Source organism: Rhododendron vialii, chromosome 12a (assembly GCF_030253575.1).
Source record: "Rhododendron vialii isolate Sample 1 chromosome 12a, ASM3025357v1".
Taxonomy (NCBI): Eukaryota; Viridiplantae; Streptophyta; class Magnoliopsida; order Ericales; family Ericaceae; genus Rhododendron; species Rhododendron vialii.
The window spans coordinates 35,450,612-35,467,911 of NC_080568.1; the positions used below are offsets into that span (position 1 = coordinate 35,450,612).

At 37.9% G+C, this 17,300-nt stretch overlaps 1 protein-coding gene across 1 annotated transcript; it reads left to right on the forward strand.

Moving 5' to 3' along the window:
* The first annotated feature begins 10,153 nt into the window (after positions 1-10,153).
* Positions 10,154-17,217, forward strand: LOC131309743 (protein MANNAN SYNTHESIS-RELATED 1-like). Its single transcript, XM_058336343.1, has 6 exons — positions 10,154-10,585; positions 11,275-11,419; positions 11,543-11,613; positions 12,984-13,069; positions 15,262-15,832; positions 16,535-17,217. The coding sequence occupies exons 1-6, from the start codon at positions 10,478-10,480 to the stop codon at positions 16,808-16,810; spliced, it is 1,257 nt and encodes a 418-aa protein (XP_058192326.1). The 5' UTR covers positions 10,154-10,477; the 3' UTR covers positions 16,811-17,217.
* The last annotated feature ends 83 nt before the right edge of the window (positions 17,218-17,300 follow it).

Here is a 17,300-nt window from a genome sequence, read left to right on the forward strand (position 1 = left end):
GACAATTAATTATGAGAAAGGATCATGCCTTTTAGTAGGCACCCTTTCATGCAAATAATTAATTAGGAAGAGTCATGCCTCATGGAGGCACCTCCATGTATCACATCCCTTCCTAACATTCACACCCCATTCTAATAGTCACACCCTAAGTTAATAGGTGTAATAACTATTCACGTAAAGTCATACCCCATGTGAAAAGGTGTCGCACCTTTTCACGAATAACCTCCCGCAACCTTTTATTTTGAAAAACTCCAACAATTACAAAAAGAAAATTGTTTGAGACACAAAAAGGGTTAAAAAGTAACAAGTGACAGTCCTGCTGGTGCCAACATGATGCAGATCACGTCAGAGGAACAAGGGAGAACAGTTTTCTCAGAAAACCTATGAAAATGGTTCTGGGTTATTGTGCACTCGAGTCTATACCCGCTTGATCGCTTGAATGGTAAGGTCGATTGCTTGATAAGTCTTAGTTAGGTCCATGACGACCATAGCAATGCAATGCCTTGGATGGTAAGGTCGATTGCTTGGTAAGTCACTTGTCTTGAAGACAAAAAGCAATGCCTTAAGTCTTCCTCCTTATTCTGACGTACCCACTGAGCAGCTTACCATCTGCTTGTTCTCACGCTTGCATTTACTAAAGCATCATCACCAAAGACCCTTTTCACGTACAAGTTAGCAGCAAGGAACCCATACACACCGTCCAATGCCAACCTGATTAGCAACCAGCGAAAATGATGAGACGTGGGCCTAGAAAAAATTGATGACCATTGAGAACCAAACTAGCAGATACTAAGATGCCATTGGACATTAATTAATTATAACTGCGACCAACAAGAAGTAAATTGATGCCAATGTACATCAAGCAGCTACTATGATGATAGAACCAAATATATGAAGTGGTTGGAAGGAGATAGTGAAGGGCAATGAGTTCTTAATAACTTCCGGTGGAGTCGGGCAATTCATACTTGTGGACATAACGGGATAGTACAGAAATTCCTTCTTATCATGAAAAACAGTGTTCAGTACTGCTACATGAAAAGAAGAAGAAGAAGGTAATAGGCATATATTCATTAAAAGTTGAAGCAAGAATGCACCACGCGAGCATCTTAAGTTTAGAACTCGGGTATTGAACGAAAAGCACAAAGAATGAAAAAATATATCCACAATGCCTATGGGGAGGTGACTACAGCTAAACATCAAGCTTCTTAAACCTGTTAATTATGGCAATTTAGAAAGGCAGAAGAGCATGAACTCAAAATATATATGGATGCAGAATGCTGCAAGTGCTTCCATCCGCTCCCTAATGAATTGAGTTGCTAGGAGGACGCTGACTTATAACCAATCAAGCAAGAAAACATCTACACACGCACGCAAAAGGCATATAATAACTTAATTCTTGCAGAGAAACAACAAAATGGAGTGGGGATCGATATAGATTAATTCTCTGGAGTCCTTGTCCATGGAATAAATGAATTAACAGTGTTCCCTTATAATGCTTAAGTCCTTCGATCGCAGAGGCAAGTGCTGGCGTTCTTTTCTTGGTCGAAGTGAAATGAACATGCAGTGTATGTCCAAGGCTTCGATCTCCATTTTCTACTAATCGAATCTACTCTTATCTAATCATACACAAGCAAAAAATTGAAACTGCATCCGAGAATTTAGAACAAATCAGTAAAGCCTATACGATCATTCAACAAATTTGGACGTAACCTGTGGATCCGTGAATGTAACAGTGAGATATAATGAAATTACTGAACCTTTATTCTGTGGAATTATAAAGAATAATTTGATGGAGGTATTCAACAGCTACTAAGTCAGCGCGGAAGCTTGCGAAGAAATGGACGTCTCCTTCCGGTTTAATCTTTAGAGTTACTTACTGATCTAGAGAAACAAGCAGTTTCCCACGAGAGAAAGAAGTGGGGGCCGTTTATAGTATCAACCACTTCTGGCCTTCGATTTCATTGGCCTCAATAGGCCCAGCCGCCCAAGGTGGTTTGATTAAATAACTAAGGGCCAAAATCCAAGATTCCGATCGATTTCATACAAATACTGAATACTGAAACAAACACGTATTACATTCCTTGTTTAGGACTTCACATCTTATCCAAATACGCACGTACCTAGCGAGAAAACCAAATTTACTTAGAGCATCCACGTTGTAATAAGCAAATTGGTATAGATAAGCAAACTTAACAACAATACTAAAAAAAATACCTCACATTGTAATAAACAAAGTTATAAGTCTTTTAGCAAATAATCAAATTCCATCCATTCCATAACCAAACTTAACAACTTTTACTAATAACCAAAACTCAATAACCAAACCCAATAACCAAACTCAAAACTAAAAAACTAAAAAACACTCCACATTAGAATCGTCTCATTGAGACGAATAATTTAGTGTGGTCGGGTGCGTGATTAAAACTCGTTTGCAATTGGACATAGGTGCATTGCGTATTGTGGGATTTTTTTTTATAGAGATGCAAAAATAACCAATGTGGACTTGTTAAGTTTGATTATGAACTAAATAGATAATCAAATGCTGACGTGGCACATTTTGGTTATTGATTTTGATTATTCTCATTGCGGATGCTCTTACAACTTGATCATATATATGTACAAGTTTTTCAACACTTCGCTTAATTAGTCGGTCTTTCCTAGCTAGATTTGTGAAGATATATATATGTATATATATATATACAGGGCGGTTCCGGGGACATCCAAAAAAATACCTCATAGTTTCTGATCAAATTTTGATGATCCGAGCCGCTCAATGTGATCAGAACGTGATTTTATGGTTTTAAGGGTACCGTGAGAAATTAGCAAAAAAAAAAGACAGGGAAGGACTTGATCCGAACAGTTTTGAAAAGTTTTTTATTGAACGGTTCAAATAAAAACTGCTCAAATCAAGCCTTTTCCAGTCATTTTTTGCTAATTTCTTGAAGGCACCCTTAAAATCACATTATGCACACATTGAACGGTTACGGTTCAAGGGACACCCAAAAAAACACCCCAAATCTCAATTTCATAGTTTCCAATCAAATTTTTATGATCTGAACTGTTCAATGTGTGCAGAATGTGATTTTGAGGGTGCCCGCGAGAAATTAGCAAAAAAAAATGAACGGAAAAGGCTTGATTTGAACAGTTTTTATTTAAACCGTTTAATAAAAAGCTGTTCAAAACTGTTCAGATTAAGCCCTTTCCGGCCATTTTTTTTTGCTAATTTCTCGTAAGCACCCTTAAAATCACATTCTGCACACATTGTAGGGTTCAAATCATAAAAATTTGATCGAAAACTATGAGATTGCGATTTGGGGTGTTTTTTTGGGTGTCCCTTGACCCGCCCCGTATGTGTATATATATATATATAGGGGCGGACCAACGTTGGAGCACGAGCCCCACGCCTTTTTAAAAAAATAATAATAAAAAAAATTTAGATACATACATATTTTGACGAAGAATTTAGGTGGAGGCCGCTTTGGACCAATAATAAAAATTTAGCATTTTTGGCTTTGGATTTGCTAGTCAACAGCATTTTCTTAAAGCTTGACAACAGAGGTTTGAGTTTTGGTGGAAGCATATATATGTTCTGTTATTCTGTTGACGATCTATAGATGTATATACTTTTTGAGAAAGATCTTGCAAGATGGATGTTGTAGGTTAGTTGGCAACAACACATGTTTTAAGGCTTGAAAAACATGAGTTCAACTCTTGTGTCTAACATTGGAACTTTTTTTTTTTAACCTTCTCTTAGAAACTATGGCTTTGTTTGGAACCTGGGGAAAGAATTCAGGAAAGAATAAAAATAATTGTTTTGAAGGAAATTAGAGAAAACTTGAAAGAAAAATTAAGAAGAAATTTGAATTGAGATTCTCTTTTTAAATTCTCTCTTTTTCCCCACTTCTTTCCACAAATCCACACATAACCTAAACATATAGTAACAACTTTATGTTTGTCACTAAAATTGTGAAAAATCGGTTGCGGAATAGAATGAGTGATCAATATTCAATGGTTGAATGATAATTAGTGGTATACATTCAAAGAAATATTTTAAAAATTGTGAATAATAATAGGTGCCTCCAATATAATCCGTCACTGTGTATAGCATACTCCAAATCCTTCAAGGACTTGTAGACTCACGGCCAGTTATCCACACACACACACAGATATAAGCAAAATTATGTGAGTTGGCCGGAGAAAGAGAGAATGGAGGAAGAAGAAGATGACGACGAACCGCACCAGATTCCTTCGGTGCTGAAAACACTAGTGTTTGCATGCATGGCCGGTGCAGTCACATGGATGATTGTGACGGACAATATAAATCACGCAATAGACATAGTCAAACAACATCAGTGGTGGGGATTTGCAACGCATCTGATAGCCACCATCTTCCTCAGCATGGCAGCTCTTATTCTACTTGTCATATCCATATTCAGTTGCGCCAATATGTTCCAACAATATTGCAATCGTAAAACCACATACGTGTCTACTGATGATGAAGAGCGCCCATTACTGGTTGAAACCGATGAAATTCAGATAATCAGTCCCGCTAGTCCCCCATTGCCATGCAGTAGTAGCCCAATACTACAATTGTAACTCGATCTATTCGTTTTTGCTGTTGCATGATTTTTTTTGGATATTATTTCGGCCTATCTTATAGCATCAATGTGAGGGCTTGTTTGCCTTGCCTAGTACTCCCTCCGTTCCTTTTTAACTGTCCTGCTTCGTAATTCCAACTTATTAAAAAGAAAAAAGACATCATCATTATATTTTCACATCAACTTTTTCCTCTACTTTCTCTACTTACCCATCATCATTACACTTTTACTCACTTACTTTTCAAAAAGAAATATACTTTTAGGGATAAAATAGACAATGCACCAACTTTTACTCACTAACTTTACAAAATGGACACTTATTAAGGGACAACCCAAAATGAAATACTGGACTCTAAAAAAGGGACGGAGGGAGTACTATTTTGTTAAGCCCTTCGTCTTTGAAACCTATTTTGTTGTGTGTCAGTGTGTGTTTGGTTTACTGATCCTAGACACACTACAATTAGGTCTTCCACGAGTAGTTTTTCTAATAACTTGGATGTCGAGGCAAACACTTTGATTAATTTTGAGGGATCAATTTTATCATCCATTAGCGGAAAGCCCATTTAAAATCGGTGTCAAGTCCCGTATGAGCTGAGCACATCAATAGTTGATATCTCAAAACTGAAACCTAATTTTGGAGGGAGCAAAATCATAGATTTCATGTTTTGATCACCCAGCAACCTCTTGTGGATAAACCATATACAGTAAATCAATGCATCGATGCATCCCCACTAAATCATTGTCAGTTGAAAATTCTCAGTCTGCTAACTCTTAAGATTATTAATGAAGGGTTAGTGTCACACCCCACCCCAGGCCAACACTCAAATGAGCTCAAACCGACGTGAGGGTGCAACATCAACCACCAACCCATTTCTATAACTCTTTTGACGATCTTGCGCAATTTTTAAACGCTCCCTTATAATTTGAACTCCATCAATGGTTTGTTTAACCATTTCAGGACCTAGCCTCTGATCCTCGCCTAATTGCTCCATTTGCTGAGCCAACATTTGTCACTCACCAACATCGTTCCAACAAATTGATGTCCTGCACCTCCTGCCATATAAAGCCTCATACGGTGGCATGCCAATGCTGCTGTGATAACTATTATTGTAGGCAAACTCAATCAACGGCAAATATTCATCCCAGCTGCCCTTAAAATCAAGAACACACGCCCTCAGCATATCCTCCAAAGTCTGAATGGTCCGTTTAGATTGCTCGTCGGTTTGATGATGAAAAGCTGTACTAAATTTCAGATAAGTACACTCAAATTTACGTCAGTGAGATTGTTAGATTGCATGGAGCGCCTTTGACTATTGTTAGTGACAGAGATCCGAAGTTTACTTTCAGATTTTAGGTGAGTGAAATCAAATCATTTTTTTGACTTGACCGAATTCTTTTAATTGAGACTAAGATAAATACAAAAAAGAATAATGGTATGTGTGCATGTGCCTAGCAACGTGTAAGCTAGAAATGAGGTAAAGAGAAGACTTTGAACAAAGCAAAAGAATTTAAGTGTGGACATGTGTCTCGTTTCAAGACTCTCACATATGCCGAGTCTTTGTGGTCTTTTAAAGGGGAGGAGTGGGTATTGGCGGTGCTCATTTTGTAGTCAGAGGAGAAGTCGAGAGAGTGGAGCAATCGTCCGACCGATCGCAGTGATGCATATCGTAGCAATTTCGGTCGGTCATTTGCTGTGAAGTGTGTATTGCGGTGGCGATTTGAGGGTGAGTATGAGATACATGTTTTTTGTACAATACTAATGTTGGGTTTTTGTTGGTTGTGTTATGTGCGGTGACTGTATGTTGTGAAACTGTTTGGTATGTGAAGGGGTGACTAGGCTAGTAAGCTATGCCAAAAGACAAGTTGGCCAATGGGCTGTGGTGAGGCTAGTGAGGTGGTACGTCACCCATCATATACCGAGGAGGACCGGATATGTGGTTCCATTTATGTGGAATGTGTTATATTCGTGGTTGATGTTAATACGTGGTGGTTGGTGTTGTGTAGTTTATTTGGTGTTGATATTGTACACGTTATTATGTCTCACACACTCTTGGAGTCCTTTGGACTCCAAATTTCAGGTTGGTTAGCGGGCCAGGTGTTAGTGGTGTGAGCTTGTTTGAGTTGCTGCGAGAGTGGGTGGTTGCTTATTTATTTTAGAGATGGCTGTAAATTGTATAGTTTTTGGAATAAAAGACACATTGTAGTCTTTCTAATATCGGGTGCTTGAGGATCCGGGTCGTTTCAGTTAGTCGATCCAAGTGGTAATGAACGGATGCTTCTATATCAAGGCTCGATGGCAAATAAAGGCTTGCAACAAATATCATGAATATTTAAAGCAAATTCAAAGACAACATCAAATAATGACGGAAGTTAGAAATAAAATATATTTTTTTAAAGAACATATTTTTTAAAGTCCTCGTTTGGTGGACACGACAATTATTTTAAAATAGAAGTATTAGTTGAATTAGGATTGAGAAAATTGGGAGAAATAAGGTGGAAGGAAAGTTACTTCAACATTTAAGACTCTTTTGGTTTTATTTTAGAACTCACCATTGAAGAAGAGAGAGTCTTATTAATTTTACAACCAACTTTTAACAACTTTTTGATGTTAAAATGACCAAATAACTATAGTCATTCAAAAATGCTACGCGCACAATCGTTGTGTTGGTTGTGCACCTAATTTTGGCCATTCAGATTTGTTTGAATGGTCTAGATTTAAAAAAAAACTCTTCCAGGGAAAATTTTGAGCGAGTCCTAATCATTTATTACAACAATAGATGGATAGAGATAGGTTGTGTGTTGTGTTCTACACAACGATTGTGTGTGTAGCACTCATTTTCGATCCCCATTAGACATGCTCTTACAAGCATGAGTTACAATATCCACTCTCACTGAGGGTAAAAAATTTCGATTCCACTTCCGCGTAAACGAAGCTTTGGATGGAATACCTATATAAGGGACTCTGATTTACGGTGTGGTCATGAGCTAAGGTTTGGAGTTGGTGGAATCGATCCATCTATAAGGTTGTGAGTTCAACTCCCGACCACCATCCCTACCGCCATACCCCTTAGAGATAAGCTAGTGTAGGATTTGCTATCTTAAAAAAAAAAAGACTAACCGGTGGTTATTTTGGGCTGAATAGATTAATGATCAAGAACTTATTGTATTTGGGTAAAGATTCATTATTTATTCATAGTAAAAACTGTCCATTGTCGCTTGCTTTAGACTCTTTAACTATATTAATTTTTTTCCAAAATGGTGGGAGATTTCATTGATAGAAATAAGGATACATACATCAGAGAGCTAGGGTTATCAAAAATTGAGACAATAACCAATACACTAAGTCTTAAAATCTAAAACCTCACAAACTAATATAGGGATCCCTTGATCATCAACCAGCAATAACGTCTTAGATGAAGACAAGCCGGCATCGAAGATAGCCGGCAAACCCTCGCGACCATGGTAGCCACATGAGGCATTCCAACAACTAGATCTCAAAACCAACTAATGAAATTCCAATAAAATCCATACGTATAAAACATTATTGGCCACCAGATTTGGGGAGACCAAGATCTGGGGTAGGAAAATTAGACTGGAAGAGACCCAGTAAAGAGAAAACTCACTGACAAGAAACAATTCAAAAAAACCCTAGCCTCTCCACCAAGTCTCGATCCTTATCAGCCACACCGCCGACTCCTAACTCGCCAGATTTGTAGACTACAGGATGAGGAGGGAGAGAGAAAAAAATAAATGGGGGAGAGAGAAAAATGATCGGGGGAGGGGAGAGGGAGAGAAAAAAATAAACGGGGGAGGGGGGAGGCGGCCCTTCTCAAGCAGAACTCTAGCTGCAGGAAAAGTGTAGACAGAGAGGCTCTCAAAGAATCCCTTTCTCAAGCAGAGTCCTAGCCGCAGGAAAAGTGTAGACAAAGAGGCTCTCAAAGAATCGAAGGTCTCACACAGAAATTTTAAAATTTCAATGTCATCTGAGCTCATTCCATATCTTCCAAGTACTAGACTGATCAATCATCTTCGACAAGTATATATACTCGTCTCGAACATAATAAGTAGGAGTAACTGCTAGTAATAGTACTATTTTCTCCCTGTTGTTTTTCCTAGTATTAGAAATTCAACTATTACTACTGGGTTAATTGGACTAATAATCCACTTTCTTTGTCTTATGTGAATTGGATATCCAGGTAACTAAACTGCCAATATACGTATATATCCCTTGGTTCACGCCTAATTTTAAGAAGATTGAATTGTAAACTGCCAAGATTTTTTTAGTACCTATATATATAAAACATCTCGAATCTAATGCTTTGATCGATCACCACGTCAACCATTGAATTTGAGGTATATGGATCTCTAAGATGATGATGTGCTAGTGTGTGTGTGTGTCTATATATATATATATATATATATATATATATATATATATATATATATATATATATATATATATAAACCAAATCTATGATGTTGGACTGCCGGACTACATTATGCATTTTGAATTATCAAATTACAGTACTTGATTTCCTTTTCTTTTAGCCAATACAAATTTCTTCACTGATGATAGATATATTTTGTCACGTACTTCAAAATCCACTAATGGAGGAGTAATTGATTGAATTTACAACTTTTCCCGTCTTAGGGTGTATGAGTTGATAGAATTTACAACATCACAAACGAATGTATGTAGTAGTAGTAGTAGTTATAACAAATCTGACTAATTAATCCAACTAATCTTATTTACTCCACTAACCTAGCTCAGTTGACCAGACCTCTTTATATCAAAATTAGGAGGCTAAGAGTTTGAATCTATTCATCTGCATGTGAATGTTTTTTTTTTCCTTTGACTTTTTCTTCCCTATGATAGACTAAATTCTGAGTGTTTTTTGTATTGGTTGAGTTGTTGAGTTTAGTAATAATCTCGTGAACTCTTACTATTAATTATGATAAAATTATTTCGTGTGTTAATTGAGTTATTGGGCTTAGTAATTATCTCGTGAACTCTCACGTACAATTGATTATGATATAATTATTTATTGTATTGTTTTAGTTGTTTCGCTTGGTAATTATTTTGTGGATTCTTACAATTGATATAGTGTTCTGAATTTGTATTTTATAATTGATTGAATACATGATGCAAATTAAAATAAAAAAAACCCTGGCACACGAGTAAGACGTGAGAGGCACATGCATTACGTAGATGCAGCTACCACTTAGCTTTTCTCGTGACATTGATTAAATTAAGTTAAATTAAATTAAATTGCCCACATCAGATTTTGTGAAGGAGACGAGTCACGAGATGCAGGCGAGATTATTGGGTTTTAGGGGAGACAGAGGAGACTGGAGACTTGACTTGTTGGAGTACCTAATCCTACTTTGGATGATTGATTTGAAGAGACCAATTATACTCTAGTACTTACTTACTTACTTACTTTTACGGACATACTCCTACAGTCCTACCCTACTCTATCAGATTTTGTGACTTTAATTACGTATTATTATTAGTATATATAAATCAGGAAATTAAAACATAATTAAGGCGCCCAATCGTTTTCTTGGTAGGCGTGTCGGTGCGATGAAGAGGATATATGCTCTCTCTTCTCGCTCGACAAACACCTAAAATCACCCTTTCTTTGATTTTCAACCACCACTTTACTCCTCCTTAATTCTCTCTCTCTCTCTCTCTCTCTTGCTCTCTCTCTCCCCGCTGTATGTAGACTGTAGTAGTATCTCTCCCTATCTTTCCTCACACAAAACCCGGCTCCCCCACATTTGCCCAATTTGTCCGAGTCTGAGTCTCTGAGAGAGAGAAGATCGAGAGAGAGAGGCGGCGGAGTTTTGAGTGAGTGGTTGTTGATCTGAGTGAGGAAATGGCAGTGGATCCAAGGCAGGTTGTTGCTGGCTTCTTAACAGTGACCATGTTTGTAATGCTTGGAAACATGATCAAGAGGGACCATTTTGATACCACCGTTGAAGTAGTAAGTCCCAACCCCCCTCCACACTCTTCTTCCTTATCTCATTCACTCTCAACCTACTACTCCTCTCTTCTCATTTTCGATGCATTTGTTCAATCATGTTTTACTCATTTGCTCCTCAACCCTCCTACTTCAATTTCGCTTTCATTCCTACTAGTATCTCGTTTCCCCAATTTCTTTCCCTGCATTTCTAGCAAGTAGTCTGATATTTACAGGTCTTTCCATATGATATGATCATTGCGTTTCCCTATCTATAGTGCCCAATGCGATAGGGAGAAGAAATTTAGTTGGTTCACTTTTTAGCGGACCTTTTGCTTCTTTATTTGCCCAAGATTTGGTGAAGCCATCTTCACAATTAGTTTTAACTACCCATTGGAGTTCAATTTGCAATACATCTTCTAGCTAAATTCTAGGTGAGCAATTAATTTGACCACCCATTGGAGACGCTTTAACGCTCAACTTCCTCAAGCTGACTCTACGTATCTGTGTGTATTCTTTATGCATGCTTCTTGTTGTAATTGATTATGTTTTTTTAGTACAGTTCTTGGTGGTTTGAGAGGAAGATTTGAGTTCTCATTAATTTAAGTAGGACTGCCGTTTGTTCAACTCCTAACAAACTTATTAGTTCTACTGTCAACCTACTTCATCCCCCCTTTTTGGTTTGTTCTTTTCTCTAACATTTTTTGTAAAAGGCAAACCATTCAGGATCTCCAAGTGGTAATTATGATGATGTCGAGACTAGTGAGCGCACCACTGTCACACTTCCTGGAGTGAGAAATGGGCCATGGAAGGAGGATGTTCTAAATCTAAAGCCGTGTTGGACAAAACCGGATTCAGGTAAGTCAGCTTGGCTATTGGAGATTCAGAAATTTTCATATAGTGTTCCATTAATATTAACTTCCATTTATCAATTCTCTTTCATTCTCTTACGCACTTACTCATTTGTTACATGTCTAACAGAAGAGGGACAGCAATCAGAAGGTTTTGTCACCTTCTCATTAACCAACGGCCCTGAGTATCATGTCTCACAGGTACCCAGCACACTATGCCTCTATTGCCTGCCTTTGCCTGCCTTTCTCAATAAATTCAGAAAACTTTACCGTGAGGCGCAGCATGCATAATTTTGTCCAGATTGAGAAAAACCCAAGAGATTCAATCCAAAAGCTTTATCATCAGGACAAAATTGGCCCATTATAGCAAAATGGTTGATTTACTTTCCATTCAAATTCCCTCTAATTATGCTCGGTTTCTGATACTGGATTTCCTCTCAGTGAAAATCAATACTTCCCATCAATTTTACCTTTCTAACTATCAGTGAGCTGCATTTGCCTCTTTACTGGCAAACCTAAATTTTAAACATTCTGCTGGTGCAAAAACCATGCCTCGCAATTTTCATGGTGCCTTGATTGTCTTGTGTTGAAATTTTCTTTGATTGATGCATGTAAGCCAGACTTGTAGTAACATCACAAGCACGTCTTGCTCTCTGCTATCAGGAATCTTGTATAAGCATCCACCTTTTACTTATATATACGATGCCGCCAATTTTCTCCCATCCTGCTATGCATCAATGGGCTGTGGAATTTTTATTTTTTTTGTTAATTTGTCCCTGGATTGATGGTACCTTGTTACTTGTGCAAATTCTATGCATTTATCTTCATTAACATTGAAAAGCTTTCTTGTTTTGGTGCTTTACAAGACTTAATCAGATGTCTATCAAATTCGATGTCAACTCTTCCCAACTTTCTTCAATCTCCCAATGCATGCATTGCAACAATGAGCTTTCGCTCAAGACTTAATCCATCCTTTTGTGATTATGTCATGAATTTCGCACATGTATTCTTCTTGTCCAAATAGGAAATGGTCAAACAAGCTCCTATTTATTTAGTCCATATTTGTGAATGACTACGACAGTAATTAGTAATTACAGTATCTCCTAGTAGATGCGTCGCTACTGATGATTAAAAGTCGGCACTGTGAGCAAAGGTGTGTAGGTTTTGGTTGTTTTACTTCTCCTCCATCGATAGATACGCTCTCTTCAAGTCAGTATACTTGGTCTGCAATATTATATCGTTTCCTGTTCTCTGATGGGCGTCATTATTAGAATTTTCCATTTCTGTCTTGTCTGTAGCCTTTGTAGTCATTTGTCGTCCCTAATTTTGTATTCAAATCCTCGGAATTTACCTTTGATTGTACTTTTCCATCTTGTCGTATGTGTAACCTTTATATGCCAGAATCCCTACATTTCTGTCTTGTCTGTAGCCTTTATAGTCATTTGTCGTCCCTAATTTTGTATTCGAATCCTTGGAATTTACCTTTGATTGTACTTTTCCATCTTGTCGTATGTGTAACCTTTATATGCCAGAATCCCTAATTTGGTTATTTTTCGGTGATTTGTCTTCAGATTGCTGATGCAGTTGTAGTCTCAAGATATCTAGGAGCGACTCTTGTTTTGCCAGACGTAAGGGGAAGCAAACCAGGTGATAAGAGGTTAGTTGTCCATTCCACAAGTCACTTCATCCATGACCACAGCGTCATCACAATCTGTATATGAGCATGATAACAAAACTTTTCCTACGCAATACCATGTACTAGCAACCATCAAGCTCAAAAGGTCAACTGAAAGATACAATGAGATTTGACTCAATCTTCCCCACAGTGGTTTCTAATGCTGCTGCTTCTTCATTTTCAATATATATATATATATATATATGAGTCCCCTTCTTATAAGGACTACCTTATTTTAATAAAATGCGGACCTCTATTTTCCGATCAAATTTTGATGATCCGAGCCACTCAATATGTTCAGAACGTGATTTTGAGGGTACCCACGAGAAATCAGCAAAAAAAAAGACCGGGAAGGGCTTCATCCGAGCAATTTTGTTTGTTTTTTATATAACGGTTCAAATAAAAACTGCTCAAATCAAGCCCTTCCCGGTCATTTTTTTTGCCAATTTCTCGCGGGTACCCTTAAAATCACGTTCTGATCACATTGAGCGGCTCAGATCATTGATATCAGATCGGGAAAGGCGAGAAATGGGAGTTCTGCATATAAGGTCCTTATTTTAAGGTCCTTACTTGAAGATTTCTGTCGGGTTCCGGTGAGGGATCCCGCCCGCATTTTTTTAAAATGCGGGACTCCCCATCCCGATTGAATTTCGGTGATCCGAGCCGCTCAAAGTGATCAGAACATGATTTTAAGGGTCCCCGCGAGAAATCAGGAAAAAAAATGACCGGGAAGGGCTTCATCCGAGCAGTTTTCATTGAACCTTTCAATGAAAACTGCTCGGATGAAGCCCTTCCCGGTCATTTTTTTCGCTGATTTCTCTCGGGGACCCTTAAAATCACGTTCTGCACACATTGAACGGTTCGGATTTTCAAAATTTGATCGGGAAATGAAAGTCCCTCATTTTGTTAAAATGAGGGATCCCTCACTTGATAATTTGTGTGTGTATATATATATATATATATCTTGGCGGTTTCGGAGACCCTTAAAAAAACCCTCCAAATCTTAATCTCATAGTTCTCAATCAAATTTTGATGATCCGAGCCGCCCAATGTTTTCAAAACGTGAGTTTAAGGGTGCTTGTGAAACTGGCAAAAAAACTAACCGGAAAGGGCTTGATTTGAGCAGTTTTTTATTGAACCATTGAATAAAGTTCAATAAAAAATTGTTTGGATGAAGCCTTTCTCGGTCATTTTTTTTGCTGATTTCTCATGGGCACCCTTAAAATCACGTTCTGATTACATTGAGCGGCTCGGATCATCAAAATTCGATCGGAACCTGACTGTATAACACAAATTATCAAGTGAGGGATCCCTCACTTTGTTAAAATGCGACTTTCATTTTCTGATCAAATTTTGAAAATTCGAACCGTTCAATGTGTGCAGAATGTGATTTTAAGGGTCCCCGTGAGAAATCAACGAAAAAAAATGACCGGGAAGGGCTTCATCCGAGCAGTTTTTTTTTGAACCGTTCAATGAAAACTGCTCGGATGAAGCCCTTCCCGGTCATTTTTTTGGCTGATTTCTCGCGAGGACCCTTAAAATCACGTTCTGATCACTTTGAGCGGCTCGGATCATCGAAATTCAATCGGGAAGGGGAGTCCCGCATTTTTGCATTGTTTTCTTTTTCTCCGGGCAAGGGGGCTGGGTACAACCTTATAAACTATGGTCCAGATGGATGAGGCAAGTTTCTCTGTGAATCTTTTCAATTTTATATATATATATATTGCATTGTTTTCTTTTTCTCCGGGCAAGGGGGCTGGGTACAACCTTATAAACTATGGTCCAGATGGATGAGGCAAGTTTCTCTGTGAATCTTTTCAATTGCTCTCAGATCCTATTTTGGGGAACATATAATGAAATTGACCTTCAGTTTTATGCTTTCTGTGTTAACATCATGGGTATCTTGTCGCATAGTGCAACAATGATGGTGATAACATGCTTTCTCAACGTGTGGAAGTCAATAATATTTGGGGAACTTCTCCCAAGAAAACTGCACTTAGCAATTTTATGTATTTTCTTGTGTATGTTACATGCTATTATATATATATATATATATATATATATATATATGGTGCAACTTTGAATTGATTCCGATTTCATCGATGAATTTCCATATGCACTTCTAATGGCTAAGCCGTGAAACACAACTATACTGACGTGCTGAAATGTTCCAGGAACTTTGGAGACATTTATGATGTTGAAAAGTTTGTAAAAAGTCTGAATGGGGTGGTCAGAGTCGCTAAATATCAACCTGGTGAAATATCAGCTCGGAACCTTGCAATTGTGAGGGTCCCGAATCGTGTTACTGGAAACCACATTGCTGAACATATTGAACCAATATTTAGTAGAAAGGGCAACATCAGGCTGGCAACTTACTTTCCTTCAGTGAATATGAGAAAAACTGAACATAAAAGTATCATTGATTCAGTGGCATGCTTGGGTATGTTCGGAACTTTAGAGTTAAAACCTGAGGTTCGTGAAGTGGTGGACTCAGTAATTGAGCGGCTAAGAACTTTAAGTCGAAAATCAGATGGTCAGTTCATAGCAGTGGATTTGAGGGTTGAGATGTTGGAGAAGAAAGGTTGCCAAGAAAGTTCAACAAAAAGCTGTTACAGTCCAGAAGAGATTGCACTATTTTTGAGGAAGATTGGTTTTAACAAGGACACCACCGTATATTTGACCCAATCTAGGTGGGATAGCAGCCTCGATGCTCTGAAGGATTTTTTCCCCAAAACTTATACCAAGGTACTGGGTTTCTTCCTTTCCTCCGTAACATGCTAATCATGTCTCTTGCAAAGGGTCTAGTAAGTCTTGTGGAAAGTTTTCTCAATCAGGATTTTCACTTCAGCTCTAGGTTATCATTTAGGCATGGTAAGGTGACTGGATTTGGAAAAATCTTTCTACTAGAAATGGTGAGGGTAACAAAAATTGCCAGGTTATAGCATCTTGCATGAACAGAGATTGCTTTGATGATGAACTCTTAAGTGCACTTAGTTCAATCTTTGTATGTTTTCACCATCTTATTTACCAAAATGAAAAGGAAAAAAAGTTGTTCTTCATTTGAAAGGAAGAGTCCTATCATGCACTTACATAACATGAAGCGCACGCCATAATGAAGAATGGTATCATAAGGAAACACTCCATTGCTTTGCAAAGAAGCTCCTGTGTTCTTACTCTAGCTTCTGATAACGGATTTGAACCCCAATAATGGAAAAGGTGTATGAAGAACAAGAGAGCTGTCATAGATTTGTTGGACACCGGACCATACCCTCATCATAAACCGGAGCAGTTCAGAAATAAGTTGTTCACTACTGAAGCAAACGTTATATAACAGTTATACTCCCTGAAACTGCTTAGAGACACAAATATTACTCTTAAATATTAGATTTGACACTGGATAAAGATGATTGTATTCTAAATACGTATGTGCTATGAAAACTGTCGCAGGAAGGCATTATGCCAGAGGATAAAAAGGCAAAGTACCTCAACTCGGAAACTTCCGAATTTGAGAAGGCTATCGACTTCTACATTTGTTCTGAGAGTGATGTTTTTGTACCAGCCATCTCAGGCCTTTTCTATGCCAATGTAGCCGGTAAGAGAATTGCTTCCGGAAGGACACAGATACTTGTTCCTGCCAATGTTCCAGGCTCTACTTCTGCAGCAGACTTCATATCCCCTTATGTTTCAAAGAAGAATCACCTGGCCTATTCTTGTTTCTGCTAACTCTGCATGTGAAGGAAATTGAGGAGAGCAGTTAAAGCGATTTCCAATTCATTGATCAAGCACTCTTTGTGAAAATACAAATCATTTGGTTGCAGCATTCATACTTCAATTGTTGTGCTTAGTAGGCACCAGAGTACTTTTCTAGAGGTTATCCAAGAGAACAACAAACTGTTCCAACACAGAATCGTCAAAATGATTGTTAAGAGTGTTTTTAATTTATTGTGACGCCTATCAGAAATATTAGATTCTGTCAACGAGAAAATTATGTTCCAATTTCTGAAGTTGTTTCCATAATTTGCATCCTGTAGTTGTATGAAAACTCTCGTTTTGGTGTGTACATTAGATGTGGTTTGTCATGGACAAGAAATATTGAATCGTTTTGTAATGATATAATTCTGTGGTGCCTAGTCCTTAGTTTCCCTTACTGTTCCTGGAAATGTTAAAAACACATGCAATGTTTTTACCTTTAATGGGGAACCTTGGTAATACA

Coding starts and splice junctions, on each gene's coding strand:
- LOC131309743 (XM_058336343.1), top strand. CDS start 10,478: ATGGCAGTGGATCCAAGGCAGGTTGTTGCTGGCTTCTTAACAGTGACC. Junction 11,420..11,542: donor TTGGACAAAACCGGATTCAG/GTAAGTCAGCTT, acceptor CATGTCTAACAG/AAGAGGGACAGCAATCAGAA. Junction 15,833..16,534: donor TCCCCAAAACTTATACCAAG/GTACTGGGTTTC, acceptor AAACTGTCGCAG/GAAGGCATTATGCCAGAGGA.